At 50.3% G+C, this 25402-nt stretch overlaps 8 protein-coding genes across 8 annotated transcripts; 4 read left to right on the top strand and 4 right to left on the bottom strand.

Moving 5' to 3' along the window:
• Positions 1-308: 308 nt before the first annotated feature.
• On the bottom strand, positions 309-1991 carry PtrM4_107800 (uncharacterized protein; the record flags this gene model as incomplete). The annotated part of the gene is made up of 2 exons (XM_066107775.1): positions 309-542; positions 600-1991. 2 exons carry the CDS (start codon positions 1989-1991, stop codon positions 309-311), a joined length of 1626 nt encoding a protein of 541 aa, XP_065962224.1.
• Positions 1992-3651: 1660 nt separating this feature from the next.
• PtrM4_107790 (Atrophin-1 domain containing protein) lies at positions 3652-4911 on the top strand (the record flags this gene model as incomplete). Its single annotated transcript, XM_066107774.1, has 1 exon — positions 3652-4911. The coding sequence occupies one exon, from the start codon at positions 3652-3654 to the stop codon at positions 4909-4911; it is 1260 nt and encodes a 419-aa protein (XP_065962223.1).
• A 40-nt stretch (positions 4912-4951) lies between these two features.
• Positions 4952-6331, top strand: PtrM4_107780 (Dimer-Tnp-hAT domain containing protein; the record flags this gene model as incomplete). Its single annotated transcript, XM_066107773.1, has 1 exon — positions 4952-6331. The coding sequence occupies one exon, from the start codon at positions 4952-4954 to the stop codon at positions 6329-6331; it is 1380 nt and encodes a 459-aa protein (XP_065962222.1).
• Positions 6332-10353: 4022 nt separating this feature from the next.
• Positions 10354-12177, top strand: PtrM4_107770 (AraJ, Arabinose efflux permease; the record flags this gene model as incomplete). Its single annotated transcript, XM_066107772.1, has 5 exons — positions 10354-10572; positions 10629-10889; positions 10939-11187; positions 11236-11548; positions 11597-12177. 5 exons carry the CDS (start codon positions 10354-10356, stop codon positions 12175-12177), a joined length of 1623 nt encoding a protein of 540 aa, XP_065962221.1.
• Positions 12178-13046: 869 nt separating this feature from the next.
• PtrM4_107760 (LacA, Beta-galactosidase) lies at positions 13047-16231 on the top strand (the record flags this gene model as incomplete). Its single annotated transcript, XM_001935977.1, has 4 exons — positions 13047-13311; positions 13364-13961; positions 14016-14968; positions 15018-16231. The coding sequence occupies 4 exons, from the start codon at positions 13047-13049 to the stop codon at positions 16229-16231; spliced, it is 3030 nt and encodes a 1009-aa protein (XP_001936012.1).
• Positions 16232-16363: 132 nt separating this feature from the next.
• On the bottom strand, positions 16364-18358 carry PtrM4_107750 (DUF936 multi-domain protein; the record flags this gene model as incomplete). The annotated part of the gene is made up of 1 exon (XM_066107771.1): positions 16364-18358. One exon carries the CDS (start codon positions 18356-18358, stop codon positions 16364-16366), a length of 1995 nt encoding a protein of 664 aa, XP_065962220.1.
• A 542-nt stretch (positions 18359-18900) lies between these two features.
• Positions 18901-21089, bottom strand: PtrM4_107740 (putative low temperature requirement a protein; the record flags this gene model as incomplete). The annotated part of the gene is made up of 3 exons (XM_066107770.1): positions 18901-20086; positions 20142-20614; positions 20664-21089. 3 exons carry the CDS (start codon positions 21087-21089, stop codon positions 18901-18903), a joined length of 2085 nt encoding a protein of 694 aa, XP_065962219.1.
• A 985-nt stretch (positions 21090-22074) lies between these two features.
• Positions 22075-24408, bottom strand: PtrM4_107730 (ProP, Permease major facilitator superfamily; the record flags this gene model as incomplete). The annotated part of the gene is made up of 3 exons (XM_001935980.2): positions 22075-22097; positions 22802-22940; positions 22996-24408. The coding sequence occupies 3 exons, from the start codon at positions 24406-24408 to the stop codon at positions 22075-22077; spliced, it is 1575 nt and encodes a 524-aa protein (XP_001936015.2).
• Between the last annotated feature and the right edge of the window lie 994 nt (positions 24409-25402).

Raw genomic sequence — 25402 nt, 5'->3', positions numbered from 1 at the left:
AACAACGTAATAGGAATTCACGCTTGACTTGTTCGTAAAAAGCTCTTAGGGGGGTAGAGATAGTGGGTTTCAATGCAGGACATCAAAAATATGGATTAATGCATATATAAATAATCCTTCGCCTCGAACTGCGCCATCTATAAAGCAGTGGGTATCACTGTGTTAAGCTAAGGAAGAGAGATGAAGTGAAGGGTGTACCCAGCACAAAACATACACAGTGGTGTCAGCGACTGACTCATGTCGACGATTAGAACCCCACTTCTTCCATCACGTGCGAAGACGATGCCGTCCCTTGTGTTTGAACCACACTACATGTCCCCCGTAGAAGACCTTCTCACAGGCTGAGGCCCCGAGCGCTGTAATCCTGAGGGGTGACTTGGAGCCGGCGGCGCAGTATGTGAGATGGGAACTAACGCTCCGCCATCATCTACCGGTATGGGCTGAGGGGATATCGCATTCCGATCAACCATGTGGTGTTGAATATGCTGTGCGGGGGGTGCTGGTCGAAAAGGCGCTGCGATGTTTGCGAGGTGACCGACGACCTATTTTGTCAAAGTTAGTTAAATATGGACATGGTAGAGTTGAAATCTTCGACTTACCCGTTCATGCTCACCATTTATAGCGTTGAGGCCCGATGTCAGAACGGCAAGGTGCTCGTGGATGGTAACGACGCGCTGGTTTACGCCACTGACTAAACCTTGTCTATGCAGCTCGATCCTCTCTTTGAGGCGATCCCAACACTCCCTGATGTGGTTCTGGAGATTTTCAATCTCTGCTTTCAGCCGCTCGCTGGTGATGTGGTCGTCTAGTCGACTGGAAACTTCCGATTGGGCAGCTTGGATGCTCGATAGTTGTTTACCCATTGCCTTGAGCTTTTCGCTCACCGCTGTCAGAGATAGCTCTTGCGTCGTGGCCTTCGAAATCAGGTTGCGGTTTGTAACCTCGTGCCGGTCTAAGCGTGCCTTGATGAGTTCCATCTGGAATCTGAGGGTCCTGAGTTCCGCTGCGCTTGTTTTTGGGATGCTTGATGCGTTTTCAGACACTGTCACAAGTTTCTTCACACTTTCTAGATCTGCCTCAAGCTTTATTTCAGCTTCACTGACAGCCGCCTTGGTTTGTCCTTCCAGGTCAGCTTGAAGTTCCAGGATACGTTGTCTGCTGGTGCAATCGAGTTGTTCCAGTCTCATGGCCTGCTCTTCCATAGCCTTGTTCTGTTCTTCAATCTGCCCGGCTTGGTTTCCCACCTCTTTAGCTTGTTTGGCCATTGCGATATCTTGTTGTAAGAGATGTTCCCTATTACTGCACTCAAAGTGTGCCAGTTTCTTGGCCTGCTCTTCTATCGTCCTGTTCTTTTCTTCAATCTGCTTGGCTTGGTTTTCCATCTCTTTGACTTGTTGCATCATCTTCTCGTCTTGTTTCTTTGCCTTACTATTATGCTCTATCAAACACTTGCTTTGCCCAATCATACGATTTTCATGTCCGTTGATTTTCACGTCTTGTTTCTTGATCATGCCGCCCTGTTGTGCTATTGTCCTTTCTTGAGATCTGATCCTTTCATCTTGCCACTTGCTCTCTCTGTCTAATTGCTCTATCCTTTGATCTTGTCGTTTGTTTTCTCTCGCCAATTGCGCTATCTTTTCATCTTGCTCGCGCCTGAGGCTATCAAACTCTTTTTCGATACCAGCAAGGACTAGTTCATACGATAGCAGTCGAGCTTCCAGGGCGTGTGTCGTCTCGTTTTGCAACTCTATCCTTCTTACGTTGACCTCAACATCTTTCTTTACCTCAATCATATCCTCGTTGCGCATCTCGATTCCCACTTTGTTCGCCTCCATATTCTCTTTTAGATCGCTTAAGTCACTGTGATAAGCGTCTCCTTCTGTCTGCAGCGTATCTAGTCGAGAGGCGTATCTCTTTTGTTCTTCTTCGAGTCCCTGTAAGCGTGCATCATGTTTGTTCAAACAATGCTCCACTCCGGTAATCTTCGCCATTGTACGTTTAGGCTCATCTCGCTGGTGGAAATGCTTTTCCCATTCCTTTATGATTTGGTCCAGTCCTTCTACGGTTTCTTCCAGCCCTTCTACGGTTTTTGTGCAGTCATGTAGAAGTGCTTTCAATTTGCAATTGTTTCCAGATTGCTTTTCCAACCTTTCCTTATGAGCTTGTAGTATCTTACTTTGTTCGATGACTCGGTTCTGGAGTTGTACCGCCCGAATCTTTTCGTCAGAAACACAGTCAAAACTGCCGAGGCTGGAATCACGCCTCGCTTTGAATTGCAGTTTGTTGTCGTATGTGTCGTTACCGGGTCTTTTTCGCTTCAAGGTTAAAGAGTCGAGCTTTGAGTCACGATTGATCGTGCTTATACTCTTCACGTCCGTCTTGTTAGCTGTTTTCGTTAGCTAACTCGGGGAGTATCCGAAAGTGATATGGAAGAACTACCTTTGAGATTTGACGACACTCGCCCCGTGGGTGCGGTCTTTTGGAGCCCTTTAGGCTGCATAGTTTTCATCGCAGTGGCCATTCCGGAGTGATGTAATGATAAGAGCGTGTGAAAACGCATAAAGTTGCCGAGGCAGGTGTTTGGGGCCTATTTAACAAGAAAATGTAATATCTGGAAAGTTGGTTTGGTAACAGGCAACCGAACTGCAAGGTAAGAAGTCACTAAGACAGTGTCATGCCAAGCTTTGATCACCACTAAACAAAGAAACCGCATTCATCGCACGCTTATCCATGCGATTTCATTCGATAGGTACGGAGATAAGAGCGTTCTTATGCAGCGGGCCGCAGATTTTGCTGGAGCTGCAGGGTTTTCTCAAGTTTGGGATATGCTCGTAAGACCCATGCCCAAGGTTGTCAGTAATCAATATCTCATCAATATTGTTGTTTGATTTGTTTGATTCGGAGCCAACCAACTAACCAACAGTTAGCCACTGTATTTCTGTCAATCAATCAACCAATCTTGAGAACAAAATGTTGATAGGATTGGTGTTGTTTGATAGTAAGCGAGGGAGGGGGATACCTAGGTGAGGCCTCTGGGATAGCTGCTCAACGACGAATTCTTAGTGTTGGATCTTGCTTACTAAGCCTACTCGCGTGTAAGTTTGTCAGATTGAGGCGAGGTTTTGCTCCATGATCGAGCCGATGGTGGTTGGGGAAGGACATGAGACCCCCAAACCAGGGCTAGCGCCGGGACTTAGCACTGCCAAGCCCGAGGCGAGGCCACCTCCCACAGACAGAGCCGTAGACAGAGACAGACAATACACTTGATCCCATCCATAAAAATCTGACAAAGTTATATGACCTAGGTTCCATCCCATCTCTCACTCACTCCAGGCTAGTACGTACGAGGCTTAGCGCCCACAACGCTAGCTGGCAGAGACATAGATCCAGACTTGTCAACAATCAATCAGATCGGCATGATTGATTCCTATCTAGGTTAAAGGCTGCCTAATGAAGTAATTCTTTAACCCATATAGGAATCAATCATGTCGATCGATTGATTGTTGACAAGTCTGCATAGATCTCAATTCCTGTAGCACAATACACAACACGATTCACACATGTTCCATTCCTAGTGCTACTGACATCAGGCTTATAACATTTAACAACACCTTACTTTCTCGCGGCTCCGGCTTACTTTTAGCCTTATCCATGCCCTCTATACCAGCAAAACGCAAGCCCGAGGCTGCCGAAGAAGCTGATACTCCCTTCAAGCGAGCACAACGTACGCGCAAACCTACGCTCAAGGCGCTGTTGGGTGACGGCAGCCAGCCAACCCAGCCGATAGAGCTGCCAGAAAGTACGCCGGATCCGCCTACAGAGCCGCCTACAGAAGTTATCGAGCCGCCCACACGGGCTATTGAACCGCCATGTAAGCCTGTACAACAACCCGAGGAGCGCCCTCGGCGGGCATCACCACTGCCTATTTTGGCTGCCTCACAAGCCTCTCGGCTCACTGATGAGCCAGCCTGGGAGTCGCAGTTAATGTTTGATAAGCCAGAGGACTCTATTGTACAGCCTTTAGCTTTCTCTAGCGCTGCCACTGAGGCTTCGGTGGAGGAGGATAGCGCTGTGAGCGTCGATTTTCGCGACTTTGAGGGCGTCGATTGGTCGCGATTAAAGGGGTTTGTCGCGCCGCTGAGCACTCCACGAGGCAAGGCAAGCTGGATTTTTCAACACGGCTGGCGTGTCTGGAAGGAGGGTACTCACCACCCAGATGAGTTGTACTTTGTGTGCAAGTACTGTCATATTCATAAGCTACCTAATGGTGTACACCGAGTAACGAAGTCAACCACTGCCGCCAACGGGCACCTCCAGCTTGATAAACCTGGTCATCGGCTCAGCAAAGACGGTCCAATCCTAAGCAAACCTCTCCGCAAACATGGACAACAATCACTTCGTCAGGCAGCTCTAAGCGGTGTCAAATTTAGTCTAGAGGCGTACAAGACTATAGGAAACTTCGACGTACAAGAATTTCGGCAAGCAGCTGCGCTCTGGCTGGTCGACAACAACAGACCACTCCGCGAGTTTGAGACGCCGGCTTTTCGCAAGATGATCAGGCTTGCTAATCCTGAGGCAGAGGCGGCGTTATGGAGGTCTCATAACAGCGTGTCAGCGTTCGTGATGAGGTTGTACAGTTGGCTACGACCTCAGGTGGTGCGCGCGTTGGCTGAAGCCGAGAGCAAGGTACATATAAGCTTCGATGGGTGGACGACAAAAGGCGGCAAACGTGGCTTCTTTTCTGTAGTTGCTCACTACGCCAACAGTAAGGGCGCGATAGTTGACCTACCCATCGCGCTGCCGCAGCTGGTGGGTGCCCACACTGGTGAGGCGATAGCTGACGCTGTAACCAAAATCCCTGCAATCCTTCAGCATCAATCGCAGCAAACTCGGCTACTTTGTGCTCGATAACGCTTACAATAACGACACCGCTGTTAACAAACTCGCCGCGATGTACCACTTTTCTGCCTCCGATCGCCGCCTCCGCTGCGCTTGCCACATACTTAACCTTGTTGGCCAAACGATTATGTTCGGGAGGGATGCTGACGCGTATAACAACGCCCTGGAGAACACAAAGATGGAGGATTTTTACATGAAGGAGTGGCGGAAAGAAGGACCGCTTGGCGTGTATCTTGATATTATCAACTACATCAACCCGCCGAAGCAGTGGAGCATTTTTGAAGATTGCCAACGCGAGGCAGTTAACAGCATGCCCACAGGCGCCAGCGGCGGCACTCGCGAGCCAATTAAGCCGTGTGTTACACGTTGGAACAGCTATTACGACTGCTTTAAGCGCGGAGTTCAGCTCCAACAAGCTATCAACGCATACGCCACGTACCACATTCGCGAGACTGAACAGGCTGACGAACAGGCAGCTATTAGAGGAAACAAGCTGCCTGATGTGCCGCGGTGGATGAGGTCAGACGGCCTTACGGCGGCTGACTGGGCGGTGATTACTGAGTACATGGCGATACTGCAGCCGCTCAAGTTTGCTACAGATCGCCTCCAAGGCCGCGGCAAGTGTGGCCGTTTTGGCGCACTCTACGAGGTCATCCCAGTATTTGAGAGTGTGATAACTGAGCTGGATGCACGCCTTCGGCCATACGAATCGGTCAACCACGAGCCATCTGAGGCGCCCGAAAATCACATCCCGATCAACCTGCGAGCCGCGAGGCGAAAAGCGAGCAATTACTTTACTAAGATCCTCCAAAGTCCCATTTACTACGCAGCTACGGCACTATATCCACGATATAAAACATACTCTAAGCGCTTCTGGCGCAACAAACCTACACAATTGAGCACCGCGCACGCGAAGTTTCTGCGGGTTTGGGCTGCCTACAAGCCTGCCGCTGCTGCCACAACACCAACCCCTGCGCCAAAACCTACCATGAGCAGCTTTGACGACGCTATCGACGCTATACTAGATGAGGACGGCGAGCATACAATGGAGGTGGAGGATGAGTACGATAGCTGGTTAAAAGAGCCTATATGGACGTCTGATCAACACAAGGAGGGTCCAACAGCTGTACAGTACTGGTTATCGTTGAAGCCGAAGTATCCACATCTTTCACGATTGGCGATCGACGTGTTGACTATACCCGCCTCCAGCTCTGATTGTGAGCGCGTTTTTGCGGGAACTGGCGATATAATTGAGCCACAAAGGCGGAAAATTGGCGCGCAGTTACTGGCTGCTTTGGTGTGCTTGCAACGGTGGACTCGTGCAGGTTTTACAACACCAAGCACGACAACAGCAGCAAAGCATACTGATGAGGAGCTCACGGAAGAGTTTGCGATAGGAACGTGGGAAGAGCCGCCTGCAGAATTGTCATAGAAACGTCCCTTCAGAACCTTAAGTCTATCAATATTCAATCAATCAAGCAACCAAAAATTGGCTCTTCAGTCTCATCAACTCAAACAAACAAACTGTAACCCTAAGAAATGAGCTAATCAATCAACATCTACGCCTCAAATGTTGGTTGTTTTGTTTGTTGACTTCTCTGCCCATGCCCAAGAACTAGGTACTATTCCATCATCGATACAGAAATAAGGCTTACCGCAGAACGCTCGGGGATGATCATCGCATAATTCTGCCCTATGTAGAATAGAGAAAAAAAGCCAATATTTTGGAAAAGCGACAGAGAGAACTGTGGTGTTTGATAACTTCTTTGCACGATAGCGGCTACGTACGTAGCAGACAGTACAGGTTCGCCGGCAACGAAGGCAAATACGAATGCTCGGTTTGCAGCAGTGGCGAAAGCAACACCGGATGCGGCGCCGAGTTTCTGGTTGCATATCTAGGGAATGCAGCGTTTGTGCGATAGTACCTAAAGGTCGAACGAGATGAGTCCCTGTCAAGCGAGCTAGCGGGCGCTAACGGGGATCAGCATGGGGATTGCCCATTAGTTACCAGGTTCCAGGGAATGCTTTTTTTTTTGCGCACGTAGGCGCGTCTCACTGTTTGTTTGTACAGTTCTAACTGGCGATTGTGTATTATGCCCTTAGAGCAGTGCAAACCTCCTGCGACTTTCCGCCCGTACACCGCCTTAGATTTTGAGGAAGCAACATAGAGTCAAAAGCCCCTTTCCGTTTCACCATACATTTACATATACCAATTGACGTCAGAGATATGTAGCCAAGATCTCGATGGCGCTACCCCTAAGTTAAGGCTATGCTGTAAGAGTGACGCATTGCAACAGGTATTATCACGTGTCGAACGGCTTGGCTCAGTTACATATGTGTATGTAGATCTTAACCTTACTTCTTCAACAGGAAGCGATAGATCATCAGCTCCAGCGCACCCGTGCGAATGATTGCACCTCGCTTGCTCCCGAGTGGGCGTCTGGGACTCCAAAGTTATGGTTCAACCGCTATTCTAGTGTATGCACCTAGGTATGCAGCGAGCCGAAAGGGAGAAGTTTTGATAGGCAAATACGGTATCGCCAGTGCTCAGTACAAGCACGTCTTAGAGATTAATATGTGTAGTTAGAAACCGTTTAAGGTGTTTCACACTAACAAAGAGTTGACGACTAAAAAGAGTTCAAGCTAGACACCCGGTACTGAACGCGTAGAAGTCTGGAATTGCTGACTGGGTGACTCCTACAAGCATACTAATGCATTCTAACGACGCGCTGATCAACACCACAGCCGTGGGTATTATTTGCTTAGCAGTAGTCTCGGCGCCACACGGACAATGTCTAATTTGCAAAGCCATGTCTAAGCGCCTCCCCAAAGCACCTTCACCGTAGGCCTGCAATTCTTAAATAAGTTATTGGTGGCTCCATGGTACTTTGGAAAATGATGGAGCTATACATTATAGGAAAATTCAACGTGTTGATTGCATAAAGGTACATGAACATAGACCACCCGCATCTTCTAGGCTGAGGTAATAGTGTCGCTGGCGGGATCCCACTTCCCTCTGGCAACCAGAACCTTCACCGGCCCTTGTCTCGAGCAAAGAACGCGCGTCTTTTGTTCCACTGGTATACATGTGTTTTCAATCCCAGCAACAGTACTTGTTTCACAACGTTGGAACGTCGCTAGTCTGTTTGTATAGCTCCTAGAGAAGGTGGGAGACCCTGCGGCGACAATGAGATGTGCGTGTGGTGGTGACAGTGGAGAGTTCCGTGTGTTCAAGGCGCAACAATTGAGTCAAAGATGAGTCGATAAATTATGTGGTTGGGCTTTGTGGCCAAATGGATGATGCGGTTGTGTGGTCCTGAATTATGTATGTATGGCATGGTAGCGACACTAGTACCATGGTACAGTCGACTTGAGGCACCCCAAACTACCGCATCCAAAAGTCTTCAAAAGATTACATCGACGCGGCAAATCCGTGATCGAAGAGAGCCCATAGCCTGTATGTATGGCTCTGAACCATGGTGCAGTCGACCTAATGAGCCACCCAAAACTACCATACCCAAAAGACTCCAAAAGATTACAAAGACACAGAAAGTTCGCGATCGCAGAGAACTTCTAGCCTGTATAGATATAATATCAGTCTTACAAGCGGTACCGTACGGTATGCGTTCGGGTTGATAGAGTGATACAGGAGCACCTAGGATGTAGAAGCGATGACGGGCCATGGAATCTATTCCCAGTGGATTCTGCACATCATCGGCGTGTTTCATAAGCGCGTCTGTCTAAAGAGTAGGTTATTCAAGACTGGGAGGTGTCAATGGAATGCAAAAGTGGTATACTAGTTGGCTAACTTCTCATTTAGTGTTTGTGCCGCGGATAAAGCAGTAAAAAACGTACAATTTCATGACCAACGCAAAACTAACATTTGTCTTGCTTACAACAAGCAGGATGTATTTCCTAAACCAGTTGGGTTGACTCTGACATATGTCACATGAGCTCTTGCAACTTGGCGATGAGAGGCACGCGTCAGGATCCGGTGCTTACATTTGATCAGCACACAGCGGAACAGTATGAAGCAGCTTTTGTCCCCTGAGCTTTGTCGGCTTTGTCAAACCTAGATGTAGATCTAGAAACATGATGTCGATAGTGTTTACTAGTGGTGCGGAGACCTTTCTATTTAAAGACGGTACTAGCCTTAAACTTGCTGATGACCGCCTAAGGATGTATACTTAATATGCGGTGGAGCCACTATATTCTAACTTCACAGCAAAGAATAATGAAGTGTGTAGATATGTATCTCGTCCGTCACTCCGTGAAGTAAATATCTCGCTTGATGAGTCGTTGTTCCTCTAATGAACTGCATGTCTTCAAGCAATCAACCATGCTTCGGAGCAAGATAGCCCGTACACCCTTTGAGTAAGCCGGTAGGACTCTTCTGAACACACGTCCCTTCCATTTGCTGAGGAGTGTTCTGATCTTTGCCAGATCCACTTCTAAACGGTAAGACGGATGGCGCCGGTTGGGTCAGACAGTCTCACCGAGTAGAGGCCGGAAAGCGGAGTCGTCGCAAAATCGACATGTTCAACACCCGGGGTTGAACATGCCGCATATCGTTTGTCCTACTTTCAACTGCTTCCTTCTAACTAAGGTGTACGATGTTTATCAGATGAAACACTACAGGATTCTCGTTATGCGTAGTAGGGCGATCACTATGGCGTTCTGACTCCACCGGGCTTGCATTTGCCGTAGTGGCTGATTTTAGCCGCGATGAGACTCCGACAGGGAATCCTAGAATAAGCGAACAGCGGGTTAACACAACGTATGGGCGGCATGATGCAAGTGCCATCTCAGTTGGACCCCTGGTCGTCATCAGGAGATCTCTCCAACTCACAATTCACCAACCTAGGAGCCGGGTTGTTTACCAGCTCTTGAGCAACTTGAGCAAGACTCGCTGTCTGTGTAGCTGATTCCAGGCACGAGTTGTATGGCTTCCGAAGAGCAGTGACCCGACGTCGTATTCCAGATACCACAGTCTCCACCTGTACACGACGCCTTGCAACCCTTCAAACGCCCGGTCGTATTTTGCTAATACCCAACGAGGAGTACTTCCGCAAGACGGGTCGCGTCTACAGTATATCTCTGCAGGAGGACGGCAGGATCACCAAAGTAGGATATGGCTCGCCCTAGCTTCCAGATTTTGCGTCAATGGTAATGCTAGCCGTGCGTTCAATTCGGGCCATACAATGCCACGAGGGCATTACTCGGACCGCAGTTGTATACCATCCCAAAGACCCACCAATAAGGATGCCCAGCGTTGGCAAGCCCCCTCGAAAGCTTATGCGGGGCCCCATGGGTTGGCTTGGGATTGTACGAGCCTCTGTCGAGACCGATTCCAAGATGTGTGGAGTATATAAGCTCTGCTAGCTGACCTCGCCAGCTTGGCTTTGCATCCGGCATTTGCTTGTTCGTGCTTCGCTTTTCACACGCTGACCGAACATGTCGGGCTTCGCCGAAGCCAAGCGGGATGAGACCCTCGCGGTCGAGGATGGGAACCGAGAGAAGAGCATGAGCCAACATGCCGACATTCTAGTCGACAAGGAACTCATGACCGATGCGCAAAATGCGGAGAACCGTGAGCACGAGATGACCCTTTGGGAGGCCGTCAAGGACCATCCTATGGCTTGTTTCTGGGCCTTCATTTTCTGTTTTACAATTGTATGTTATGGCGGTATACATGAGTCAGGCTTAAGAGCTTTATTGACACTGTCTAGGTGATGGAGTCATTCGATATGTTCTTGAACGGTAACTTTGTTGCTCTTACCGCGTTCAAGGAAAGGTACGGCGTTCACGTCGCAGGAGAAGCCACCAAGTCCATTCCGACGAAATGGCAGAGTTCGCTCTTCCAAGCTGGTCAATGTGGAGCTTTTGTCGGTGTCTTCCTCGCTGGACCCATTACCAACCGTCTCGGTTATCGATGGACCACCATCTTGGCTCTGATGCTTATGAACGCAACAATTTTCATCTCTTTCTTCGTAAGTAACTCGTTCGAATTGTGGATACGATAACTAACTACGTCGATAGGCTGATTCACTCGCTGTTCTTGTCATTGGTCAAGCTTTTGAAGGTGTTCCCTGGGGCATGTTCATTGCCAATTCCCCTGCTTACGCCAGTGAGGTCGTTCCTCTCGTCCTTCGTGGTGCCTGCACAGCCACTCTCCAGATGTCATGGTCAATCGGTGGAATCATCGTTGCCGCCGCTACCCTTGGCTACAATAAACGAAACGACCAGTGGGCCTGGCGTGGACCTCTTGCCCTACAATGGGTTTTTCCTGTAAGCATCTATCTTCTTATATGGCTACGCCAAAGCTAATAGCTTCAGACACCGATCATGGTGCTTATTTTTTTCGCACCTGAAAGCCCCTGGTGGCTGGTACGACGTGGGCGCAAAGAGGAAGCTCTAAATTCCATCAAGCGCCTCGGTCGTCGTAATGGAACTCAGGCGGCTGCCGAAGATACACTCGCCATGATGGAACGTACTGTTCAGATTGAAGCGCATATGGGTGGTGAACCTCGCTTGATCGACCTCTTTAAGGGCACTGATCTCCGCCGAACGATGATCACTTGTTTGATCTATGCATCGCAAAACTTTGCTGGTAACTTGATCGCCAACCAGGCCACATTTTTCTTCGAACGTGAGTATTACACGATTGAGCTTCAAGAGTACAGCTAACTTTCAGCAGAGGCTGGAATGTCCACAGACTTCTCCTTCAAGCTGAACCTGATCAACTCGTGCCTGCAGCTGATTGCCAACATGTGCTCCTGGCCGTTGAGCGGCTGGTTTGGCCGTCGAACCATCTACCTGACAGGAACGGCCATCAACGTCGCCCTCCTCTTCCTCCTCGGCATTTGCGCCTCGATCGAGCAGAACAAAGCTACCAACTATGCCCAGGCCTGCCTAGGTGTGGTCATCTCTTTCGTTTTTGCCGGAGCCATGGGTCCCATCTCATACTCCATCATTGCGGAAACTTCGTCAATCCGTCTCCGTGCCCTGAGCACGGGTGTTGGTCGAGCGGCCTACTACGTGGCGGAAATTCCCATGATCTACCTCGCCTCGCGCATGCTCAACCCGACCGGTTGGAACATGGCCGGCAAGTGTGGATACGTCTGGGGAGGTACTGCTTGCGTCTGTTTCGTCTCGGCCTACTTTGGTCTTCCTGAATTCAAGGACCGCTCTTACCGTGAGCTCGACATCTTGTTCAGCCGCAAGATTTCCGCCCGGAAGTTCAAGTCGACCATCATCGACGTCAGAGAGAACGAGTAAATCATTTTTTCGCAAAAATTGGCAACGTAATCATAGCAGAATTTGGGTGCAACGGCTGCGGTGGATGACGAAGAGTCGCATTGGGAATGACGGGTCAGAGAGGTGGCTCGTGCTTTGCCTTGGTGCGGGGAAACGCGGGAAGCGCTCTTCAAGTCCCCGCTATCTAACTTGCAGTATACGATGACTACATGTTTATATCTAATTTTCTCTCGGATGATTCTCGCCATGGTGAGCTGCATAAGTCTAATACCTGGATCTTTTGTGACATTGATTGAGAGCACATCATGACGGGTACCTACTTACCTATAAGGGGCGGTTCACCGGCCAGCCTGAGTATACTGTGGAACAGCTTGGACTCTCGCCAACTCTAGCTACTTTTAGTTTGAATTTTCTGCCTTTTTACTCTAATAATGAAGAGGCAAAAAATTGACGCCCCGGTACGGACGAGCGATGTAGTCTTCGTTGGGACCCTTCCGGGACACAATTCCCCAAGCGCCCCACAGAATATCATGATTCTTTCAACTCTATTAATCCTTCTCCCGTTTTCTGTACCTCAATTCTTTGAGATCTTCAAGAACCTAACGTAATGTAGGAACCCTTCCGTGTCCGATGCTTCGTTTCTCAGTGTTTATTTACCCGTGCCTCGGCACAACCGGTGGAGCGTGCACATATGAGATCTCAATTCCACCATTAGGAATCGTCTTGCATCCCCGCAACTCACAGTATGCCATCGCGACAAGAAACTAGCGTCTTGTTTGACTCGTCCCAACCAGGGGTTCGGTACTCCCGTAGTACTCATAAACTCTTAACAAGTCCGACACAATGGCGGCAGCGCTTATTGGCTTTGAAGTTTTCCGACTTCAACGACCATGAAGACTATCGCGGGGCTCTCCTGGATATCGGCCTTATCATCATTGGCTTCCCTGCCCAACGGACTCGGTGTCAGCGCTCAGAACAACACGCCGAGTACGTGGCCACTCCACGACAATGGTCTGAGCGATGTTGTGCAATGGGACCACTATTCCTTCAAGGTGAATGGGAAACGACTCTTCGTCTTCTCTGGAGAAATCCATTACTGGCGTATTCCGGTCTATGAGGTTTGGGAAGACTTGCTAGAGAAAATCAAGGCTGCAGGTTAGTCTCCCCGTTAGTGCAAGCAATATTGGTATTGACTAAAGACTACAAGGCTTCACGGCTTTTGCTTTCTATGGCAACTGGGCCTACCACAGCGCGAACAACAAGACCCTGGACTTCGAGAGTGGCGCACATGACTTTAGCAAGCTCTTTGAGATTGCGCATCGTGTTGGCCTTTACGTCATCACTAGGCCTGGGCCCTATGTCAACGCTGAAGCAAATGCTGGAGGCTTCCCGCTATGGCTCACAACGGGGGCTTATGGAAAGCTCAGAGATGATGATCCGAGATACCTCCAGGCTCTGGATCCCTACTTTTCCAAGTTTTCCGAGCTCACGTCCAAGCATCTTGTAACAAATGGCGGAAACGCGCTTGTTTACCAGATTGAGAATGAGTACGGTGAGCAATGGAAGGACAGAACGAAGAAAATTCCCAACGATGCTGCCGGGAGGTACATGCAGGCACTGGAGGATTCTGCGCGAGCCAATGGCATCGAGATTCCCCTGATTCACAACGATCCGAACATGAACACCAAGAGCTGGAGTAAAGATTATGCGCCTGGTGCTGTGGGAAACGTCGATGTTGCCGGATTAGACAGTTATCCGTCTTGTTGGTCATGCAACCTTGCAGAATGCACGGGTACAAACGGAAAGTACGTTACTTGGTTCGACATATTCGTTCACTCCTGACTGACTTGTTCAACCAGATATGTGGCATACCAAGTTGTGAACTATTATGACCATTTCAAGGAGGTGTCTCCCACTCAGCCAAGTTTCTTCCCTGAGTTCCAAGGCGGCTCATACAATCCGTGGGGAGGCCCAGAGGGCGGCTGCCCAGGTGATATCGGCGCAGACTTCGCAAATCTCTTTTACAGGAACCTCATCTCCCAGCGAGTCACTGCTGTATCGCTCTACATGATGTTTGGTGGTACCAACTGGGGCGCTATTGCTGCCCCAGTCACAGCTACATCGTACGATTACAGCAGTCCGATCAGCGAGAATCGCGAAATCGGCGCCAAATTTTATGAAACCAAGAACTTGGCCATGTTCACCCGTGTTGCCGACGACTTGACCGTTACCGACCGCCTCGGAAGCTCGAGCTCATACACCACCAATCCCGCTGTTACAGCAAGCGAGCTCCGCAACCCCATCACCAAAGCTGCCTTTTACGTTACCATCCATTCTGTATCATCCTCTTCCACCACGGAGTCATTCAAGCTACACATTAGTACATCTGTCGGCAACCTGACCATCCCCCAGCATTCGGGTTCGATTGTTCTCAATGGCCATCAGTCTAAGATTATCTCGACTGACTTTGCTATGGGAAACAAGACTCTTACCTACTCCACGGCCGAAATACTCACATATGCTCTCATTGATTCTAGCCCGGTAGTAGTCTTATCAACGGACGTGGGAGGATCAGTCGAGTTCCACGTCAAGGGCGCTACGAAGGGTTCTTTAGCCAGCAGTGGGTTCACTTCGAACGCCACTTTCCGTGCCGAAGCAGGTGGAGTTACGACCAACATTGAGAGAGTAACCGGTATGGGCGTGTATCAATTCAACAACGGCGTCAAGGTCGTTCTTGCTGATAAGCCTACTGCGTACTTGTTCTGGGCTCCTAACCTATCAAACGATCCCTTCGCGCCTGTCGACCAGTCTGGTAAGTTCCCATATTTGCGCGAAGATAGTTGGATTTAACATGCGTCTAGTCTTGATTCAAGGACCTTACCTCGTTCGTGGTGCGGCACTGGACGGAGATGTAGTCGCCTTGAAGGGTGACGTCAAGAATAGCACCACGATAGAAGTTTTTGCACATGAAACTGCTCTTACACTCTCCTGGAACGGAAAGAAGCTGGAGACTTCGCGAACACCATATGGCAGCTTGAAGGCCCAAATCTCTGCATTCAACGGCACCATCCCTTTGCCCTCCCTGAACGACTGGAAAGTCAACGAGGGACTTCCGGAGAAAATGCCAGAGTACGACGACAACGGTGCAGCCTGGGTCGTCGCAAATCATACTACAACACCCAACCCCACCAAGCCCGATACACTACCCGTTCTATATGTTGACGAATATGGCTTTCACAACAGCTTCCACCTCTTCCGAGGTTACTTTGAAGGATCAGCTACGGGTGCCCAGCTCTCTGTGCAAGGGGGTCTCGCCTTTGGTTGGAGCGCATGGCTGAACGGCGATCTAGTTGGATCGTGGTTAGGCAACACAACTCTAGGCGTCGGTAACATGACGTTATCGTTTGCGAACGCAACTGTACACGCAAACGGCACAAACGTTTTGCTTATCGCCCAAGATAACACTGGTCACGATCTGCGGGGTGGTGCTACCGACCCCCGCGGTATTCTCCGCGCTACTCTCGACGGCGCAGACTTCACGTCTTGGAAAATTGCAGGTGAAGCTGGTGGCGAGAACATCCAGCTAGATCCTGTACGCGGACCTCTTGCGGAAGGCGGTCTCACAGCCGAACGTCTTGGGTGGCACCTATCCGGCTTCTCCGACTGCGACTGGGCCTCTGCTTCGCCATCCACCGGCTTCTCTGGCGCGGACATCAAGTTCTATCGTACAACATTCCCTCTCGACATCCCCGAAGATGTTGACGCTTCCTTTGCTTTTATTCTCAACGCCACAGGTCCCAAAACTGTTCGTGTTCAGCTCTTCGTCAACGGCTACCAGTATGCGCGCTTCAACCCTTACGTCGGCAACGAGGTCAAGTTCCCGATTCCGCCGGGTATCCTCAACTATGCGGGGGACAACGTGATTGGACTGAGTGTGTGGGCACAGGGAAATGACGGTGCGAAGGTTGACGTGGAGTTCGTGCAAGAATATGCGGTTGAGAGCAGTTGGAGCTCAAGGTTTGATTCTGAATATCTACGGCCTGAGTGGACAGAGGAGAGGTTGGCTTATGCCTAATTGTCTAAAGACATGATAATGCAATCAACACAATCAAATGCAGCTTCGATAGCAATGATGTGCATATATCTCATACTGTGCCAATCATTAATACGCCCTCGCCATCTCGCCTACATACTCATTGACTACGTTTCAAATAGCAACCTTCCTCGCACCCGCAATTTCCCTAAGCGTCACCGTGGCCGCCTTATGCGTGATCCGTAGACTTTCCGGCGGCAGTGGCGGCAGACCCTTGTTGAGATCCAGTGACGTTACTCGTGTCACTTTCTTCAACGGACTAGGCTTGTACGGCTGGTGAAGACTGCGTGAAGATACCTTTGTAGCGTGACTGCTTCTGGGGCGTGGAGGTGCTGATCTAGTAGAACTACGATTGCCTCTGTGCGTCTTGCGATTACCGCTGCTTTTGAGGCTATCACTAAAGCGAGGGCGGGAGGGGTGTCTCATGGAGCTGAGAATATGGGGAGACGCATGTTGTTGGTGGTCTGACTTTACAGGTAGACTGGCACTTTCCTTTCTGTAGGTGGGGTGGCAGTCGCTACTGTGGTGTGCAGGTACGTGGCTGCTGACACTAGAATGCCTTGGACTTTTCCTCTCGGACGAACAGGAGAGTGTGGAATGTGATTTGCGCTCGAGCTTGTGGGTGGTATGGTGAAGTTTCAGTGTGCTTTTGCTCATGCGCTGCCAGAGGCGGGCGGCGTGGTCTTTTGGTGGGACTGTAGGGGAAGATGGAAGGGTAGATAGATCTTGGGATGTGCCTTCCCTCTTCCGCTTCGTCTTCCACCAGCTTGCTGTTGGCGATCTTGTCTTGTTCACTGGACTCGAGAATTTCGAGGTATGGTCGATTGTGAAAATAGATGAGTCCGATGAGAAGCAAGAGTAAACTGCTTCCCTCTCGTTTCCATAGGTATCCCTTACGGGCTTACCCAGTACTTCCCTACTTCTTGTTTGACCAACCTCTGTTTGGGCCTGCAGAGGAGCTGGCTTGCAGTAATGCACGCTGCCATCGTCTCTTATTTCAGAGCATGTCACCCTTCTAATTGTTACGCCATCGACATGCCCAAATGTAAACGCAGGTGGCTGTTCCTCCAGAGGTGACACGTTGCATGTAGCAATCTTCTGAATGCTTCCCGGCTCACATATAGGCACGCTCAACGCTATGTCGCCCGAATCTGGTGTCTCCACTACCGAAGATCTTTGCCGCACATCTTCTTTAAATTTAGAAGTGTTGTCGTCTGGGAAAGACCGGGTTACAAGTGCGACAATGTCGTCAAAGCTCAGCTGGTCATTGCGGATCAGATACGAGAAGCGGAGCCAATCTAGGTCCTTTTTCGGACCGAAGGTAATGACGACTGGGGTACACGGGTCCCGGCTATAACCATCACCGTTGGGTTCTTGTTGCTCAGCAGCCTCATTTACCGGCACAGCTGTCGATGCATCATCCTTGGCCGGGTCGGGCTGTGCGCTGACTTCGAAAGCGCTGTCTTTCCGCCGGCGCTCGTCCCAATGTACATCGTAATCTGACCAGCCACTCTCACTTTCGGCCTCGCCGTTGTTGAGGGAGTCGATTCTGTCAAAGCCCTCGGTGGTCGGCCTTGATGGTAGTGCTGGTGAGGGCAAGGGCGAGTCAACCACGCGACGACCATCGAGAAACCTTACCACCTTGACGGAATCATCATCACCAGCCACCTCCTTGGGTATCGACATGCTCTCCTCGTATTCTGCGCCACAGCAGCTGACTTGATCCAACTGCTTCAGTGCAGCCTCGAGACCAGTCCGAGCCTCCCTTAGAAATCCGCGATCAACGCGTATCATCTCCTCTTGATAGGCATCAATCGGTTGGTACCGTGTTTTTCTCCCACCTTGTTGCATGTTCTGATGCTCTTGACGTAACTCGCTCGCGCACTCTCGATACTGTGCGAGCATGTATCCAAGCCTGCCCTCTGCCTCTTTGAGTCGATCGGGTGAAATGAATATATGCACAACTTTGTTCTGACCAATTGGCTTGATGACCTGAACAAACTCGTCGTCGTGGCCACAGAGATAGATGCGGCGAAAAATGTAAGGGTAGACGGGTATTGCTACTCTGCTTGAACTTGCAACATGAGCCACAGCGCACTTATCTGCCATGACTGAATTCCAATGTACGCAGGGTATGCTCTGCGCCGCGAACGGAAGATGCTCAGCGTGACAGATTCTGTTGGAAACTATGACTGGTCGTGTTGGTGTTGGTTGTTGGCCACACGGCCTCTACAACCGGCCCCGACACAACATATCTTCGTTGTGCCGCGATAACCTTTGACTCGCAGACGATTTTTCGGGCCCGAAGATAGTGTGACATCATCTGGCTTTGATGTTTGGTCGTTTATGCCGCATGCCTGTGTCGTGCATCCTAAGTCAAGCAATGATAGTGGTATGGGTAGGGTTAAGTAAGGGGTAGAAGCTTTATCATTGAGAGAAAGAGATCTTACTGTCGCTAACCTAAAGAAGAATTGTAGAAAAGTATACGCCATGCTATGATGCTCAATCTTTGTTGCGTGTCCGGCTGCAGATATCCTAAAAAATTATTCGCCCTCTAAACAATAACAAACGCCGCGCTTGCTAAATGACCATGACTGAAAGAAAGTATAGGTTGGTCAAACACCAACATTGTTAGAGAATCAAGGAAACGACTATACCCCTGTGTGCCCCGTGCTCACAGGAGCATATCCACCAGGTGCGTTACCCACATATGCAGTGTGGACCTCCAGATCAGGGCTTGGTACAGTGAGTGCGGGACTTGCTAGTGGCTCCAAGGCGTATTCCTGATGTGGCGGGTGGTAGCCTGTGCTATGAGCTGTGAGCGGCCTCATATCCTCCGGTTGCGCGCTCCACCGTGTCGCTTTGAGCATCTCTTCTGACCCCGCGATTGAGCTATGCGACGCATGGCTATGCAACGGACCCTTGTGATGTCCAGACCCAAGCATTTTCGGGCTGTCATGTTCGGGGTCCCCATGGTGTCCGTGGTTGTGATGTCCATGCTCTTCATACTCCAACGCGTATTGCACATTGCTCTTTTGGAGTTGTTTGTTGCAATAGAGAACGCTTATCTTGTCGACGACTAGTATCGAAAACAGGAGGACTACGATGATAGGTAGGAGGGCCGGCGATTCGATGGCAGCGTAGAGTCTGGCATTGTCGGCCATGATCGCCAACATGGCCCCTCCGACCCCAAGAGCAAGGGACCGCGAGATAATGGACGTGTAGTCGAAGAGGTCAGCCTTGTGCCTGCGGATGAGAAATAGGAATAAGATCAGGCAGATCATGATGAGACAAAACGAAGACCATGAGTACAGATACACAAGCCTCCAGGCCCCTAGTCCAACTTCGAGTGGACTGTACTTCTCGAGCTTGTCCACGGGGAGTTTTATGCCAAGACCGGTGTACATGCCGTTACTTATGCTGGAGCTTACTTGCTGGAGAGCCTTAGGCCAGGTACTATTCTCCGCATCGTCACCCGCAGTATAGGAAGCAGCTTTCTCAGGGGAGCATATACCGGTGGAATTTCCAATGGCCCAGATAGCCGACCGCGCATTGACGAAATAGTCTCGGGTCTCAGCCTTCTGATTGAGCTGAAAGTATTCTAGCAGGTCCATCAGACTGTCCTGCAACTTCTCTCCGTCAAGGTTCTCTTTCTGGCAGTGCTTCACAATGGTATTGGTGATTTTTCGAGCATTCTTGGTTATGAAGCGGGCTAGAGCAATTTGCTGCGAACCTTCCACGATGCCCACAATTCCGAGTTGGAATGGGAAGTGTAGAAGACTCCAAATCTGTTGGCGGATGGTTCCGTAGTGGCCATGAGGGAAATTGTCAAAGTATCTTGCAACGCCGTTAGTTTAAAGAATGTTTGTCAGTATTTCTCCAGGTAACTCACAAAGCCCAGATCAGCACCAGGATAACGATGATGCACATGATCAAGAAGCAGCCTTCGACTTCCAGTCCGTGCTTCCCCATGATTCTGCTGACAGTTTTGGTAACGCCAATCGCACCTTCACCAATGACGATAATCGTAAGCAAGCTCATGCGCTCCATCAAGTGCGTCTTCTTGAAGCTGAGCATCCGCCAGAAGCAAGAGATCGTAATAACCGCGATAGCCTCCAGTACCATGACAACATACCAGACAAGGTAAACAAGTCGTCGTTTGTTGTTGACTTCGAGGTTGACGCTGAAGGCCGGTGTCATACCAGCAAAGGCAGCCATGCTGACTGCGTAGATGACAAACATGAGGAGCAAAGGCAGGAATAGCTTTGAGTATTTTGCTCTCCAAGTGAAGAAGAGAACAACGAGGTACTGAATGGCGAGAAGGCCGCGGCTTATGACCAACGTGTAGCATAAGATACGAAAGTTCTGTGCAGGTTAGTACATTAGTAGTCTTGTTTACTCTAGAAAAACTCACGGTGCTATTCATCTTTCCCTTCTTACTTGCTGGGTTGAATTGACTCCCGACTAGTGCCAGGCCAACAAAGACGATAAACTGAATCGTCTTGCATGCACGCTCATACAACGAGTCTCGAGCAAATCGTACATCGTGGAGCGTAATCTGGAACCAGCAGGACCATAAGATGCCAAAGAAGCCAATGTATCCAAGCAGGTAGTCGCCATCGGTAATAGAGTGGTATGACGTGAACGTTGCCAAGTTTGCAACGAAGAACAAGTCGAAAAAGAGTTCAACGCTATTAGCCTCGTGTCGTTGAGAGAAGACCAGGTTGTGGTGATCGGCACCGACTAGCGGGGATTCGATGAATGGTGTTGTCTTGTGCAGCCGTCTGAGATGCTTCTCAGCGTCGACATCGCGTCTGTGGCCATGGAAACTGAAACCCATAGTTGCAATCCTAATGACAACGATGACGGAGAAGCAGGGAAATAAGGGAATAAATGGAAAGCACGAAGCCCAAGATTGGAAAGAGCACACCAAGGCGCCATCAACCGTCGGGCGGCCCTACCGAGATTCTTATGCAGATCAGCTCGTATGTCCCCACACGAAGCCAAGTTACCCGACGAGGGCTATGGTGCATGTTCCATCTTAGTTGGGGCGGAGCTCTGAGTCCAGCAACACGGACCCTACTCCAGGTAGCTAGCAACGGTACCATTTCCACGGCGTAGTGGCTTGTCGCACCTGTCCGTGCCGACCTAAAACGTAGCCTTTGTGTGAGGCTGAGAGATGCTAAGGCTAAGGAAGCTTTCATCGCCAAGGTTTCTGCGGGTCCGTTTGAGGAGCACCGCCAGCAGTGTAATTGCTGACCACGCCAATGTGCATGCGGAAAGCACAGTCGATGGGGTACAGAGAATACGACGTCTGGACGTTTTTTCGTCCAGTCGTTCCGACACGTCGTGCTTGGCGACCTGCCGTGCGAAATTAGACGGTGTAGGCCTGGTTGAGAATCAGCTCAGCCAGGAGAGAAGCTCCGGAGGTAGGCCGCCGGCGGAGCAAGCGTGGCATTCGTGGCGGAGGGCCTATCACGCTAGCCGTATCGTAAAAATAAACAACGTAGTGTGGCATGGACCATGAGGTTGTATCTGATATGGGGGAGGAAAGTTGCTACAGTGGTACTCATCTAAACATCAATCTCCTGACTGCAGCGGCCAACTCAGCAAATTCTATCACCTAGTCCTACACTTCTCTTTCATCCATTGTCACGACCAAACGTCCAACGTCCGTCAAGCCTTCATTCAGCCGGCGTTTTACCAATATCACGTTCTTCTAATACCCGCATCATTTCCTCGACGGCTCTTCTCACCCTTCCCAATTAAAATGTATTACCTGGTTATAGGAGCGCATGCTAAGCCGTGAACACAAGCCGGACAGATCACCAGAACTTAATATCCGCTACTGTGGGCGGGAGCAACCGTGTACGGGAGGCATGTGCTGTCAGCAGCCAGCTTACGACTTTCTTGGTGAGGATCATGATGCCAAGCTTGAATCTGGTTTGCGCGGAACCACTCGGGTCTGTCGCTTCGCCTTGCGGCCTTGGACGGCGTCATATTTGTTGGCGATAATGATACGGGGTTTCCATCAGTCGCAACATCCGGAGCGCGCTAAGCATCCACGGGTAACGGAGTGTTCTTCGACCGCTGGAATGTTTCCGTAAAGTGGCGTAGTGACACTCGGTGCGGGGGCTTAACTTAGAGCCCTAACACCCCACCACTGGTCTGCGTTCGGAGGAGGCCTAGACTATCACAGCATCTCAAATGTGGACTGTCATGCATATGTTTTTCTTTTTTTCCTTGATAAACGGGTATCAGCTGTAGACTCAGCCTGTACAGAAACGCCTCACAAACGCCATGCTGGCCGTCCAGGTCCAGAGGATGCTTATGCCATGCAGCCGTACTATGCTATGTACACGTTCTTCTTGGTCTATTTCCGTATGAGACCCGTACGTTCGTTCAGGTCGTCGCCAACCTCCTCCTCTTCGTCCTCTTCTTCTTCTTCGTCGCTCCATCCCTCTGCTTCAAGGCCTTCTCCACGAATGCCGAAGCTCAAAAGGAAGCCTATAAGCGCGATGCCAGCGAAGATGCCGAATGGTAAAGCTTCACCTTTGGGCTTGATCTTGGTGGCTGCTGTGAAAAGTGAGCCCGAAACGAAGGGACCAGCTGCGCGACCGGCGGCGGAGAGAGTCTGGGCAAGTCCATTGAGAGTTCCGAGGACGTTGTGGTTCGGTGCCGAGTTCGTGATCTATACATAGTTAGCATCTGTAGAGTTACAACAGCCTTGAAGGGCGATAACTCACCATAAGAAGTGCAGCTGTCAGGCCGCCGACACCTGCAATCGTTTTGATCACCAGCACTACGCCAAGCTCAAACCACAACCAGCCAGCACCTGAGCCAATGCCCTTGTATGGCTGGCTCTCCTTGTAACCTACCCAAGGCATGAGTCCGAAGGCTGCAATGAACAAGCCTAGGCTGACTCTGTAAGCCATCTTGTTGCCAAGCTTGCCTCTGAGCCTGCCAAATATGCCTACTTGGAACAGTATTGTGATAGCACCTGCGAAGGACAAGGACAACCCGACAGCCTCGGGTTTTAAGCCACGTCCGGTAGGTGGCTGCTCTTCAGCAAATATAGGGTATAGAGAGTTGTACGAGATATTCGCCAACTGGAATATGAAGTAAGTCACTAAAAGCAGGATAGTATCCCGGTTCAGGATTTCCTTGCGTGAGAGCTCTTCGCCGCTGGTATGCGGGAAGAGCGTAGGCGCAGACTCGCCTGAGCTATCTGACGCATCATCATCCAGATCGTCCTCTGCACCATCCATGTTTTGTGCATCATCGCTCTTTTTGCCAAACAGGCGGCGCACGTAGGTCGGTCGTGACGAGCTTGTAAACTGCCACATCCACGAAAACAGATTTCCTAGCCTCTTGCCTAATGGCGGCAGATTCTTTGCCTCTTCCAAACTCTCTTCCAAGAAGAGCATGCACACTACCAGGTCTATCGCGAGGACGAGGGCCGAAAAGAGGTTGGGGAGGAGGTACGGGTATGGGTTCGCTTCACTGTTAGCGAAAGGATTCTTGTACATGACCAAGAGTCCGCCCACGATAGGCCCAGTGATGCCACCGATGCCATAGACGACGGGGAGGTAGGTGAAGGCGCGCGACTGGTTGCTTCGATCCGTGATCTCGCCCAAGCATGTCGACACAACGCCCGAGTTGCCGTTGACAAAGCCCATGAGCGCCTGCACAAGTATGGCCTGCCATAGTTCTCTGCAGAAGCCAAATGCCAGGAAGCAGCACATGGTCAGGAAGGTTCCCATTATGATGACTGGTTTCCGTCCGATCTTGTCTGACAACCAGCCCCAGAAGAAGTTTGTGGTGAATTGCGCCAACGCGAACGACGAGGCAATCAGCCCAACATATAGTCCTGTCTGGCCGTCTTTTACCTCGGGGAAAGACTTGGTCATCTCCGGGAGGTATGGGCTTATCGAGTTGAGTGCCGTCTGTTCTGCTAGCGCTATGACGGCCAGCACAATAAGCTGGCGCGTCGGCAGGGGCGACTCGCGATGGGTGCGACTGTCTTCTGAACGAGTGCCATCATTGCGAGCTGGTGAGTTGGATGGAGGATGACCGCGACTTCTAGGGGGGATGGTTGGGAAGGTCTCGTAGTGGAGTGTTGACCGGCGCGTCTCGATGGCGGGTCGTCTTGAGGGCATTGTAGCTTTGTTGCTACCTCGTCGAGGCAGTGTGAGTCAGTGGGGCTTCAAATACATCGACGCTCAGCTTAATAGAGTAATCGACTCTGAGCTGTGGCGTGCGATGGGATGCAGCTCGGAATGAAGATTTCAGGCTGCGGCTGGCATCACGCGCAGCTAGAGTACGTCATAATCGCAGGAACCCGTTCGCTTGGCGTGACATGGCCGTCTCTCGACGCGTCTAACCGCACTTTGTACATGGAAAGCCCTTCATCACAGACCGTCTCTTTCCCAGTCTGGTCTCAATCTTGCATATTTCGCATTCACACCTTGGTTTTAATCCACGCTGCAGCTTCATGGACACGTCATTGCCAGCCTCAACCGGCGATAAGCACGTGATTTCAAGTCAGCAGTCGAGTTTCATTGCCAATAGAGGCATAGTAATAGCATAAGGAAAGTAAAGTATCCATAGTTGTGTCGCCTAGCGCGGCACTACTCATGTCGGCAAGAGCTCCTTGTTGCCGATGCCTGTACGCCGGGAAGGTGCAATGGGATCCAAGAAAAAGCACAACAGAACCGCATCCATACACATTAATCGGGGAACATATAAATGCACCGAAGATCTGATTCGAGACTTGAAGGCTAAATCCCATATTTTGGACATGTATCCTGCATTTACCCCTCCATCGCAATCTATTATGCCCCAACGCCCAGCCGATGTGTACTGCACAAGAACATCGATATGTTATTGAGCATATGCAGTCATCGGTAGGCGGGTCGGCTATATATAAGCTGCTCAAACCTTCTCAAATCCGATGGACGCCTTGCTGTACTGTTAATCCACATGTTGAACGTGACTTGTTGTTTCGGCCGTTCCACAATTCGATTACTCTTGGTAAAGCTGGTGGGCGTGTCAAGTCGAGCACAAGCGAGCAGAATATATTACTCTGACTTCGGAGTACAGATCTGTCAGCTTGAAGTGAAGGTAGTGTTGGGCCAATTTCTTGAGTATAAA

The sequence above is a fragment of the Pyrenophora tritici-repentis genome, chromosome 5, assembly GCF_003171515.1.
Source record: "Pyrenophora tritici-repentis strain M4 chromosome 5, whole genome shotgun sequence".
Taxonomy (NCBI): domain Eukaryota; kingdom Fungi; phylum Ascomycota; class Dothideomycetes; order Pleosporales; family Pleosporaceae; genus Pyrenophora; species Pyrenophora tritici-repentis.
The sequence above is the reverse complement of the archived record's forward strand: the minus strand, read 5'-3'. Positions and strand labels throughout refer to the sequence as shown.